This window comes from Myotis myotis, unplaced genomic scaffold (genome assembly GCF_014108235.1).
Source record: "Myotis myotis isolate mMyoMyo1 unplaced genomic scaffold, mMyoMyo1.p scaffold_m19_p_20, whole genome shotgun sequence".
Lineage (NCBI taxonomy): Eukaryota > Metazoa > Chordata > Mammalia > Chiroptera > Vespertilionidae > Myotis > Myotis myotis.
This window is the reverse complement of record NW_023416325.1, coordinates 12,983,708-12,994,991: the sequence shown is the minus strand read 5'-3', so window position 1 is coordinate 12,994,991 and position 11,284 is coordinate 12,983,708. Positions and strand designations below refer to the sequence as shown.

The 11,284-nt window shown below is 51.5% G+C and overlaps 2 protein-coding genes across 12 annotated transcripts in view; one reads left to right on the top strand and one right to left on the bottom strand.

Annotated features, from left to right (window-relative positions):
- MZT2B (mitotic spindle organizing protein 2B) lies at positions 1-4,769 on the bottom strand. Of its 3 annotated transcripts, XM_036353650.1 has the most exons (4): positions 4,176-4,759; positions 3,762-3,910; positions 2,729-2,908; positions 1-253 (listed from the first exon to the last, which is right to left on the bottom strand). In XM_036353650.1, exons 1-4 carry the CDS (start codon positions 4,343-4,345, stop codon positions 96-98), a joined length of 657 nt encoding a protein of 218 aa, XP_036209543.1. In that variant the 5' UTR covers positions 4,346-4,759; the 3' UTR covers positions 1-95. The 3 variants fall into 3 exon arrangements, with proteins under 3 accessions (XP_036209543.1, XP_036209542.1, XP_036209541.1); XM_036353649.1 differs by lacking the exon at positions 2,729-2,908 and having other exon boundaries at positions 4,176-4,484; XM_036353648.1 differs by lacking the exon at positions 1-253 and having other exon boundaries at positions 448-2,908; positions 4,176-4,769.
- A 101-nt stretch (positions 4,770-4,870) lies between these two features.
- SMPD4 (sphingomyelin phosphodiesterase 4) overlaps positions 4,871-11,284 on the top strand; it is a 28,246-nt gene continuing 21,832 nt past the window's right edge. For 5 of the 9 annotated variants that reach the window (XM_036353642.1, XM_036353641.1, XM_036353640.1 and 2 more), the window contains exons 1-2: positions 4,871-5,064; positions 7,234-7,315. In XM_036353642.1, the coding sequence (XP_036209535.1) occupies positions 5,018-5,064; positions 7,234-7,315 (129 nt within the window). In that variant the 5' untranslated portion in view covers positions 4,871-5,017. Of the gene's footprint in view, positions 5,065-7,233; positions 7,335-9,226; positions 9,275-11,284 lie in introns of those variants that run through there. The other 4 variants (XM_036353646.1, XM_036353643.1, XM_036353644.1 and 1 more) reach the window with 3 other exon arrangements.

The window sequence follows — 11,284 nt, the reverse complement described above, 5'->3', positions numbered from 1 at the left end:
AATTTTTTTAAAAAAGGTTTATTATCAACTGGGGGAATTCATGCATAACCTTTGCTAGGAGGCTGGTGGAGCTCATAGCAGGTGGTCTGCTTGGCTCAGGTACTGCTCCGAGTGGGGCTCTTCCCAGGCCCTGCCCCCTTGGGCAGCCTAGTAGCACTGGGCTGTCGGGGCATCCTCTGGCTGGATCCTTCCCGGCAGCTTCGTTCTGCCAGAGTGGGGCCTCCACCAAGAGCAGTGCTGCTTTTGTTTCTCCCTGAGCAGACACAGAAAACAATCATTAGGAACCAAGACAAACTCCACAATCACAGTGCATCTCTGTGTTTCTTTATTTTTTTAAATCTTTTTAAATTTATTGATTTCAGAAAGGAAGAGAGAGGGAGAGACAGATAGAAACATCAATGATCAGAGAGAATCATTGATCGGCTGCCTCCTTCACACCCCCTACTGGGGACCGAGCCTGCAACCTGGGCATGTGCCCTTGGTCGGATCGAACCTGGGACCCTTTAGTCCATAGGCTAATGCTCTATCCATGAGCCATACCAGCAAGGGCCATCTCTGTGTTTCTTGAGCAACATTTACATCTAGTATGTTTCTAGCACAGTACTTTCAGTCGGGGACCCTGTCTCAGCCCAGGGTTCTGAAGCTCAAAGACTGCCTACAAATGGCACATCCAAGAGCAGTCTTTGGCGGAGTGCAGGAGGCCCTGGAGGGTGTCCTAGAATGAAGGGGTGGGGTGGGAGTGTCGATGGTCAGTTTAGGGGCAGGGAAGCTCAGCTTCATGACTCCTGCCCTAGGAAGCTTTTGTGGTTAGCTACCACTGCCAGCAGCAAGGAGGGCTCCCTATCAGTAGAGCTGCTACCTCATTGTCCCCCCAAGGCACCCTCCTCTTCTCTGGATTATCCATGTTTCAGCCCATCAGACAACACTGGACGCACAGGCGTCATCAACAGATGATGAAGTCAGGCTTTTGAACTTGGATCTTGGAAGCTCTTTCTCCTGTTTTCCTCCCTCCCTCAGTGTCCTGCAAACATCCAGTGGTCAAGCTTCTTGCTCTCAGGTTCACTCAGGTTGGGTCCTGCAGAGGCTTGACTGCTCAAGACTTGCCCTGACCACTAGGTAGTCACACTCGGATAGAGACACTGGTCTGTTCCTTGATTAGTAATTTGCTTACTTTATTCTCTCTCTCTTTCTCGCTCTCTCTCTCGTTGTGTGTGTGTGTGTGTGTGTAGACGACAGGCATACCTGTAACCACACCTGGACTAGAGTTTTATTTTAAACTAGAGGCCTGTTGCATGAAGAGATTCGTGCAATAGGCCTTCCCTTCCCTTGGCTGCTGGCACCGGTTTGCCTCTGGCACCTGGGACCCAGGCCTTTGCTCTGGCTGGAGCCGGCCCCGGAGCCTTCAGGCTTCGCTGCTCCAGCCCCGGGGCTGTCAGGCTTCGCTCCCACTTGGAGCCTACATGTGCAAATTAACCGCCATCTTTCTTGGGTTAATTTGCATACTCTCCTGATTGGCTGGTTAATGTAGTGAAGGTACGGTCAATTTACATGTTTGTCTATTATTAGGTAAGATGGTTGACTTCTCTGAGCTCCGAATGTTGACAGCATCAGTAAGACTAAGAGGACCCTCCAGGGGACAAAAAGTACTGGTGGACCAGGCTCACTCACCAGTTCAGTCCCTCTATTCTGGGCCAGCTTCAGCCAAGGTCTGCCCTGTGGGCTCTGACCAGCATTCCTGTCTCCTGCTTGACCCCTACTCTCCTTCAGGGTTCAGGGTCAAATAGCCTGCCTTAGGGAAATTATGAGTTGTTGGAGAAAAGATGCAACAAAGTTTCTTAGGGGCCTGTTAAATCATTTCTGTTTTTAGAGGCACCTGCCTTTGAAACTGCAGATCCTGGCTTCTATAGAACATCAGACTCGCTTTCCATGCTCTCCAAGACTGACAACTAAGTTCTTCCCAGGATTCCTGCAGGGCTATGATAGCCCTTAAGAGAATTTCTGGAAAGTACTTCCTCAGAGAGTGGGGTCTTTGCTGCCCGGTGTGGTGGGGAGGGTTACATTGGTTCTTCCTCTGGAACTTGGACAGTTCAGGATTCCTCTCCCTCGCCTCCCTGGTCTTCACACTCAAGTGCTTGTGTGCACTTGATTCAACAGAGAGGTAATAACAGGTTACCCAGGGCCGAGGGGGAGCAGACAGGAGCATGTTGTGGGGTGAAGCTGAGTCAACTCAGCCTGCCTTTAAATCTGACAAGGCCAGTGACTCACAAAAAACAGATACAAAGAGAACTGTCATCCACATTTTCTTTGGTACAAATGCCAATATTCTGGTCAGTGTGCAAGTATCCCTATGAGCCCCGCCACCCCACAGCATCTCCCAACATGCTAGTGCCCAGCTCGGACGCCATAGCACCTCCCAGGCCAGGCCAAGCAGAATTAGGTCTTCTGTAGCATCTTCCCTGCCCCTCAGCCTCTTCTCCTCTGGGGCAGGGGCACCTCTGTAGAGCACAAGTCTCACCCAGCAGAGTTAGTCTCTGGGGGGTTAGGGGTACCGCAGGTTGTCTCTTAATAAACCATGAAATTGTGTCTTCAGTCTCTAAGCTGCGTGGCAGAGATGGCCAGCAGGACCCTGCCCTTGCAGCTAGAAGCTGTTCTGGCTTTCTTGGGCCACAGCAGTTTCCATGGAAACAAGAGAGCACAACAACCCCAGAGATAAACCAATAAATGCAACCTGCAAAAGGAGAGAACAGGCAGCAAGAGAACCGGAGGGAACCGGGGGGCCCTGGAGAGAGAGGCGGGTGCATGGCAGCTGGGCTGTGGTGCAGAACCGGAGAGGCCGCAGGCCGCAGGGCTGAGGAAAAGGAGGCCCTTGCAGGGGGGCTACAGTTCTTGGCAAAGAGAAAGGAGGCCTCTGCAGGTCAGAGAGAGACACAAAGAGAGCAGATGGAGCATGGGTCAGTGAGGAAGCCCAGTGCCTCTCAGGAAAGGGGGCTGAGTGCCTAGGGCCCTGGCACTCCCACCCAAAGGGGCCAGCCTGCCCTCCACTCCAGTGTCAGCTGCTTCTCAGGATGCCTGTAAGTGCCTGAGTGTTCTGGCCAAGGAGCCAGCCCAGGAGGTTCTGCTGCATGACAGAGGGTTTCTGGCAGTCATCAGGGGCAGAAGTGACACAGGGAGCTCTGCCTTGACATTCTCATCACCAGCACCTGTTCATAATCCTTGAGCGTGAGGAGGCCCCTCAAGCCTGAGCCCAGTGCTCTGCCACTCAAGCCTCTGCACCCTGAGTGCCCAGGGCAGCCAGGACTGCCACACTGACTCCTGGGCAGGACCTGGAGCTGGGTGAGGTGGGTTCAGGGGAGGGGGTTGTAGGAAAGCCTCTCTGCTTGCCCACTCCCTGAGCACTTCCCTGGAGAGTGTACACACCATGAGAACAGGAACCAAAGCAGTCTTGTCCCTGTATTTGTGGTATGGAGGTATGAGGTGAGAAGAGGCTGGGTCAGATGAGGCCTAGCCTGCTTGGGCCACGTTGGGGCACCCATTCTGCCTCCATCTGATCCAGACCTGCTCTCTCAAGGCTAGCATTGAAGCCAAAGCTGGGGACTGCCCCAAATGGGAGAGCGCTAGGTTGGGTCCAGTGGGCCATGGGAGAAGACCTACAGAAAGGCCAGACCACTGAGGGTTTAGCCCACTGTGTCGGGCACTGCCCACCTCCTGGCCCCTGCCACCCCGCCGCCTAGGTCACAGGGGCAGAGAGCACCCCAGCTCACCTCGGGTCTCAGGCACATTCGATGTAGGCAGGGACACAGCAGCAGGATCCTGGGGCTCGCTCGCCAGCCTCTGCCCGGCACACATGGATTTGAGCATCTGGAAGACTGCGAGGGGCGCGACGTTCAGCTTCAGCAGGTCCACTAGGATCCTGGTGAGATCAGATGCGGTGCGCAGTGAGCCCTACTGGTCCCCCGGCCCATCTGCTCGGGCGAGACCGGGGCGGGCATGGCTACCAGACTGGCACTAGGTCCAGGAGGGTCACCTTTGTCAAGGTCCCGACTCTACTTTGGGCCCCCAGAGGATCGCGACAAGGACGGGAGGCTCTACTACACAGATCAGTGGCCTGGCGGGGGCTAAGAGCCGGGTTGTCTGGGGCTCGGACCAGCGCGCAGTCTCCACCCGCGCCCGCTCACTTGAACACGTCGGGATCCATGGCGCCGCCCGCCGCCTGCGCCAGCTCGTACAGCTCCATCTCCTCGGCACTCAGCACTTTCTTCCGCCGCAGCACGAGCTTCTGTAGCGCTGCCTCCAGCCCCGGGGATGGCCCCGACCCGGGCCCGGGTCCAGCGCCCGGCGTCGCCATCTGCGGGGCCTGCGGGAAGCTGCGAGCCCCACTCGGTCCCGCCCCGCCGGGCGCTCCCACGGCGCCCTCTACTGGCCCCGCCGGCTGTTCTCTCCGTGCAGCGTCACCGTCTGGCCTCCGGACAGCCCTACACTGGAGGGCAGGGATCAGCCCGTCTTTCCTCCTTCATTCGATCCACATTTACGTGCCGGGCGGTGTGTTAGGCGTGGTGGAGACCGTGGCAGGCCAAAGAGACCCGCTCCTTGGCTATCAGGACTTCCCTGCTAGGTTGCATGTGTCGTTCTCGCTTAAGGAGCAACATCCAGCGCAGTACCTGACATACAGTGGGCGCTCAGTAAATAAATGCCTGCGGGACGAAGGGCCGTCAGTGCACAGTGTATAATGGCTCCTGGCCCCGATGGGGGCGCGCCCCGAGGGCCCTACTTAACAGCCTCTCCTTACGCGCACGCGCTCTCCTCGTCTCGCTTACAGTGCGTGAGCTCAGGCCTCCCCTGCGCACGCACTTACACCCGGGAAACCCCTAAAACCCGCCAGCCTTCGCTTTGCGCACGCGCCTTTTGAGGCCCTAGTGTCGCTGCCAACGGAGGTGGCGGCGCGTTTCCCGCCAGGCCAGGGGGGCGTGGCGCGGCGCGATGCGCAGTTTGATGACGACATCTTGGCGCCGGATGCCGAATGGTAGCCCCAGTCCCTGAAGATGAGGAACGCTGTAGACTCCACAGGTGAGTAGCGGGAGCCGCGCGCCCGACGGTCCCGGCAGCCTCTCTGAGCTTCCGCTGAAGCTGCCTTCGTTCCTCCGCGAGCCCGGGCCGGGTCTCCGCGTCTCTGCCCCGGCCGGGCCGGCGGGGGAGCCTAGGGCCTGGGCTCCGCCCTCATGCCGCCTTCCCGCGCGGCTCACACATCCAGTCCCGGTGGGTGCTCGGTGAACGTTCGTTGAACGAGTTGGAGGGAGGAAAGCTGCGAGTGAAACTTGAGCTTTGGACTCAACAAACCGTGTAGGAAGAAGAGCCGGGTGTGGGTCCCGGCCCGAGCCTTCCTCCCATTGTCCGAGCCACTCTCCTCCGTGGTACGGGGCATGGTGCCCAGTGCCTGCTTCTCAGGGCAGCTGTGAGCGACAAAGGGGAGCCTGTTCGGCCCCTCAGAGCAGCTAGCAGCGGTTCTCAACCTTCCTAATGCCGCGACCCTTTAATACAGTTCCCCATGTTGTGGTGACCCCCACATAGTGATTAATCACAAAAACTATGTAATTATATATGTGTTTTCCGGTGGTCTTAGGCGATCCCTGTGAAAGGGCCGTTCGACCCCCAAAGGGGTCGCGACCCACAGGTTGAGAACCGCTGAGCTAGAGGGAGTCCTTGGCAGAATCAGCGATGCCTGAGGGCTGCGGCTCTCAGAAGAAACCCCAAAACTAGGTCGGAAGCAGCTCCTGAGGAAAGGGGTTGCTGAAGTGGTAGGATGAAGCAGACGCTTGGTGCACAGCACAGAAGGGGTGATGGGGGGTGGAGGTGGGGCCAGACCAGGGCAGGGTCGGAGACCTGTGTAAGAGGCCCTGCCTGCCTTGGAAAGACCCCTCGTTTGGCACCTCTGGCCTCATTCCTTCAGCCCCTGCCTGGTCCAGACTTCCTCTGAGCAAGGGGCTTTCAACTCGTCCTAAAGCTCTGCCCTTTGCAAACAACTCAGGGTTTTATGCTGCTTTGATAGTTTTGGAATAGTTCTCATGACCACTTGATTCAGGACTGAGGTGTTTTGTCTTAAGTTTTCTTTAAAACTGAAACTGATCGCTAGTTTAAGAGTTGGGGGGAAAACGTGGAGGTGTTTCTATTGCCAAATGACAGATATGTGCGTCTCCTGCCAGCTTCTCAGGTGCCTACACCGTCTCCTTGCACCCAACCTCTCCATCCACATTAAGTTGTCAGTTGCTACCTCAGTGCCCTTACTCAGGCCAGTAGGCAAAGCTGTGCAAGGGAAAGCCAGCAGTAACCCATCATTGGAGCTAGGCAAGCTCCCACTCTGCTCAGTCCAAGGCTGAAAGCATGGTGCTTTGCTCTTATCTAGATGCTCTGGAGAAGAATCTGCTTCGAAGCTTACTCAGGTTGCTGTCAGGATCTAGTTCTTGGGAGTTGTAGAACTAAGGTCCCTGTTTCCTCGCTGGCTGTCAGCCAAGGCTGCTCTGTATTTTATGGTCCACTGACTTGACACTTTAAATTGTATCTGCAAAATTCACAGCAATATCCAGATGGTTGTGATTGGATAACCAGGGGCTGGCACTTGGAGGGCTAGCTTTAGAATTCTGGCTGCCACTGAGAAGTAAATGAGAAATATATGCAGAGCCTCAGAACGGTGGTTCTCAACCTTCCTCATGCTGCGACCCTTTAATACAGTTCCTCATGTGGTGACCCCAACCATAAAATTATTTTCGTTGCTACTTCATAACTGTAATTTTGCTACTGTTATGAATCGTAATGTAAATATCTGATATGCAAGATGTATTTTCATTGCAACTTGAACATAATTAAAGCATAGTGATTAATCACAAAAGCAATATGTAATTATATATGTGTTTTCCGATGGTCTTACTCAACCCCTGTGAAAGGGTCGTTCGACCCCCCCAAAGGGTCGCGACCCACAAGTTGAGAACCGCTGCCCTAGAACCAGGCCTGGCACATAGCAAGTGCTATACAAGCGTTACCACGTATTACCAAGGATTTGCCACCGCAAACGTGTCTCTGAAGCTGGCCACTGTGGGGGCTGCGTGAGAATGGCAATTCTATAACACATGGGACATGGCAATGCAGTATGTGATGAGTTCTACAAATGTCCTCCTGGGCATTGTGAAACGATACAGTGTTCTGTTTGGCAGATGTTGAGATTTCTTATTTGCTTTTCCACAGTGGTTTCCTAAGACGGCCGTTTTCAACTCCACCAGAGGCTACTATGGCATTCCCTCACCTGCAACAGCCCAGCTTCCTACTGGTAAATATCAACTGCCCGTGTGAGTGTCAGTTCAAAGCTGAGGGACTGCCCTGGCTGGCTAGGCTCTGTGGATAGAGAGTCAGCCTGCGTACTGAAGCGTCCCGGGTTCGATTCCGGTCAAGGGCACATGCCCAGGTTGCAGACTCAATCCCCAGTAGAGGGTATGCAGGAGGCAGCCAATCAGTGATTCACTCTCATCTTTGATGTTTCTATCTCTCCCTCTCCCTGCCTCTCTGAAATCAATAAAAATATTTAAAAAAAAACAAAGCTAAGGGACCTGGGAGTTCCTCCCACCAACTTGAACTCTCCAGTGGTTGTTTTTTTGTTTTTTTTAATATCTTTTGTTGATTTTTTTACAAAGAGGAAGGGAGAGGGATAGAGAGTTAGAAACATCGATGAGAGAGAAACATCGATCAGCTGCCTCCTGCACACCCCCCACTGGGGATGTGCCCGCAACCAAGGCACATGCCCTTGAGCGGAATCGAACCTGGGACCCTTCAGTCCACAGGCTGACGCTCTATCCACTGAGCCAAACCGGTGAGGGCTCCAGTGATTGTTTTAAGGTGCATGTGATGGAAATAACACTGGACTCAGGGTTGAAATCCTTAGGCTTGACTCTGCCTCTGCAGGACCTTGGGTTCACTCAACCACTGGGCCCTGGTTTTCTCATCTACAAGGCGAGTTGATTCAAATGCCATTTTCCCTGCTACCCAGGGTATGGGGAGGAGCAACTGAAAAGATATACCTTCAAATTTTATGTCTTGTAAATCCTTACACAAATGTGTAATAATCATAATTGTCATTAGTGAAAGATGGAGGAACACTGTTCTGCTGGGGGCAACCAGGACTGTACTTTAAATATTAAACATGAGCCCTGGCCAGGGTACTAAGTGGTTAGAGCAGTGGCCCAAGCACCAAACGGTTATGGTTTAATTCCTAGTCAAGGGTGCATACCTGGGTTGCAGGTTCAATCCCCGGCCCTGGTCGGGGTGAGTACAGGAGGCAACCAATTGATGTGTCTCTCTCACATTGATGTTTCTCTCTCCCCCCCCAACCCTCCATCCACCCCTCCCTTCCACACTCTCTCAAAATCACTGGGAAAAATGTCCTTGGATGAGGATTATCATATATATATTAAATATGATGCTGAGAAGTTAAGCATAAGACAGATATCAGTGGTGAAAGGTTCAAATTTCAGTTCCAAGAAGATACTTGAGATAAACATTTATTTGGAAGGACATTCTCCCTTGGGTTACCTTCTAGAGCAGTGGTTCTCAACCTTGGCTGCACATTAGAATCACTTGGGAATCTTTTTAAAATCCTGATTTCTGGGTCTCATCCTCCGGAAATTCTGTTTCTTTGTTATGGGGTGGGGCCACAACATTAGTAACAAAGAAACAGAATTTCCAGAGGATGAGGCCCAGAAATCAGGATTTTAAAAAGATTCCCAAGTGATTCTAATGTGTAGCCAAGGTTGAGAACCACTGCACTAGAGCCAACAGATCCAACCTGTGACCTACACAGCCCAAGTCTTCACCTCTGACTGAGGCCCCATAGACTCCACCCTTGTTTGAAGCTGGACAAGGCCTTAGATATCCTTGGGCAAAGCCCTCTTCATTGAAACTCTGACATTTCCTCTTGACCTCCATCCATGTGTGTGGAGGCTTCTTTTTCTTTGTGTAGTCAAGGTACACACCCCATGAACTCAGGTAGATTTCCTTAGTTCTTGTCCTGAATGCTTTCTGGCCTTGCCATGGTCTTCATGATTAGTGTCAGCACTTGGCTGAAGCCATATGTGGATTTTAACTTGCCTGTTTCTTTTTTACATTTTTCCTTTTTTTTTTTAATCTTTATTGTTGAGAGTGTTACAGATGTTCCCCCTTTTGCCCCTCATTGCCTCCCTCTACCCAGTTCTCACCCCACCCCATGCCTTCACCACCTTACCGTCTGTGTCCATAGGTAAGATCTTTGGTTAATCTCTTCAATCCCCCACCTCCCCCGTTCCCTCTGAGATTTGTCTGTCCCATGCTTCCATGCCTCTAATTCTGTTTTATTCACCAGTTTATTTTGTTCATTAGGTTTCTGTTCATTTATTTTGATTTTTAGATTCAATTGTTGATATGTATTTGTTGCCATTTTATTGTTCATATTTCTTACCTCTTCCTCCTCCTCCTCCTCCTCCTCTCCTCCTCCTCCTCCTCCTCCTCCTCCTCCTCCTCCTCCTCCTCCTCCTCCTCCTCCTCCTCCCCTCCCTTCCTTCTTCATAGGTAAGTAACTGCTTTTCTGTTGCTGCTTTTAAGATATTCTCTTTGTCTTTTTTTTTGTTTGTTTTTTAATTAAATCTTTATTGTTCAGATTATTACATTTGTTCCTCTTTTTTTCCCCCCCATAACTCCCCTCCTCCCAGTTCCCGCCCCACCCTCTGCCCTCACTCCCCACCCACTGTCCTCTTCCATAGGTGCACGATTTTTGTCCAGTCTCTTTCCGCATCTCCCACACCCCTTTCCCCCCCAAGAATAATCAGTCCATTCCCTTTCTATGTCCCTGATTCTATTATGATCACCAGATTATTTATTCACTTGATTCTTAGATTCACTTGTTGATAGATGCATATTTGTTGTTCATAATTTGTATCTTTACCTTTTTCTTCTTCTTCCTCTTCTTAAAGGATACCTTTCAGCATTTCATATAATACTAGTTTGGTGGTGATGAACTCCTTTAGCTTTTCCTTATCTGTGAAGCTCTTTATCTGACCTTCCGTTCTGAATGATAGCTTTGCTGGATAAAGTAATCTTGGTTGTAGGTTCTTGGTATTCATCACTTTGAATATTTCTTGCCATTCCCTTCTGGCCTGCAAAGTTTCTGTTGAGAAATCAGCTGACAGTCGTATGGGTGTTCCCTTGTAGGTAACTGGGTTTCTTTCTCTTGCTGCTTTTAAGATTCTCTCTTTGTCTTTTGCTCTTGGCATTTTAATTATGATGTGTCTTGGTGTGGTCCTCTTTGGATTCCTTTTGTTTGGGGTTCTCTGCGCTTCCTGGACCTGTAAGTCTATTTCTTTCACCAGGTGGGGGAAGTTTTCTGTCATTATTTCTTCAAATAGGTTTTCAATATCTTGCTCTCTCTCATCTTCTGGCACCCCTATAATTCTGATGTTGGTACGCTTGAAGCTGTCCCAGAGGCTCCTTACACTATCTTCGTATTTTCGGATTCTTTTTTCATTTTGCTTTTCCAGTTGGGTGTTTTTTGCTTCTTCGCGTTTCGAATCTTTGACTTGATTCTTGCGCTCTTCTGGTCTGCTGTTGGGTGTCTGTATAATATTCTTTATTTGAGTCAGTGTATGCTTAATTTCTAGTTGGTTCTTTATCACAACATCGAGGGTCTCATTAGATTTCTTGAGGATCTCACTACATTTATCGGCGGTCTCACCAGTCTTTTCAAGGGCCTTACTAAGTTTATCGGCAGCTTCTAGACAGTTCTTGAGAGACCTTAAAAGTGTGGTTTTGAGCTCTATATCTTCCATTTCTAACATTTGCGTCCTGTTTCTTTGTCTCCGCATTTTTATATCTTTTCTTGGTGCACCCCCTAGTGGTCTTTGTGCGCAGTCTTGTAGTTAAGCCTTGATTGTTGTCGGCAATACCAGGGGTGATTTGACCTCCAGGCTAACTGGCTATGAGAGTCAGCTGTGTCTGCAGTGGGAGAGCTTCTGTGCTGGATCTCTAGGGCAGTGCTAATCTAGCGATAGCCTGAGGCTATCCGGCAAATGGCTCTGCGCAGGGCTTGGGCGGGGCGGGTCCCCGGGGATCTACAGGGCGGCCAGAGCAAGCAGTTATGGCAGCTCTCAGTTCCGTCCCTAGGGGCTCTGCCTCTTAGAGTCCCAGCAACCGCTGCCAACCTCGGAGAGAAAGCTGCCTTCGAGTTCCGACCGAAGCCAGACAGTCCCGCTTCTCCCGTTTGAGTCTGGGTCCCCAG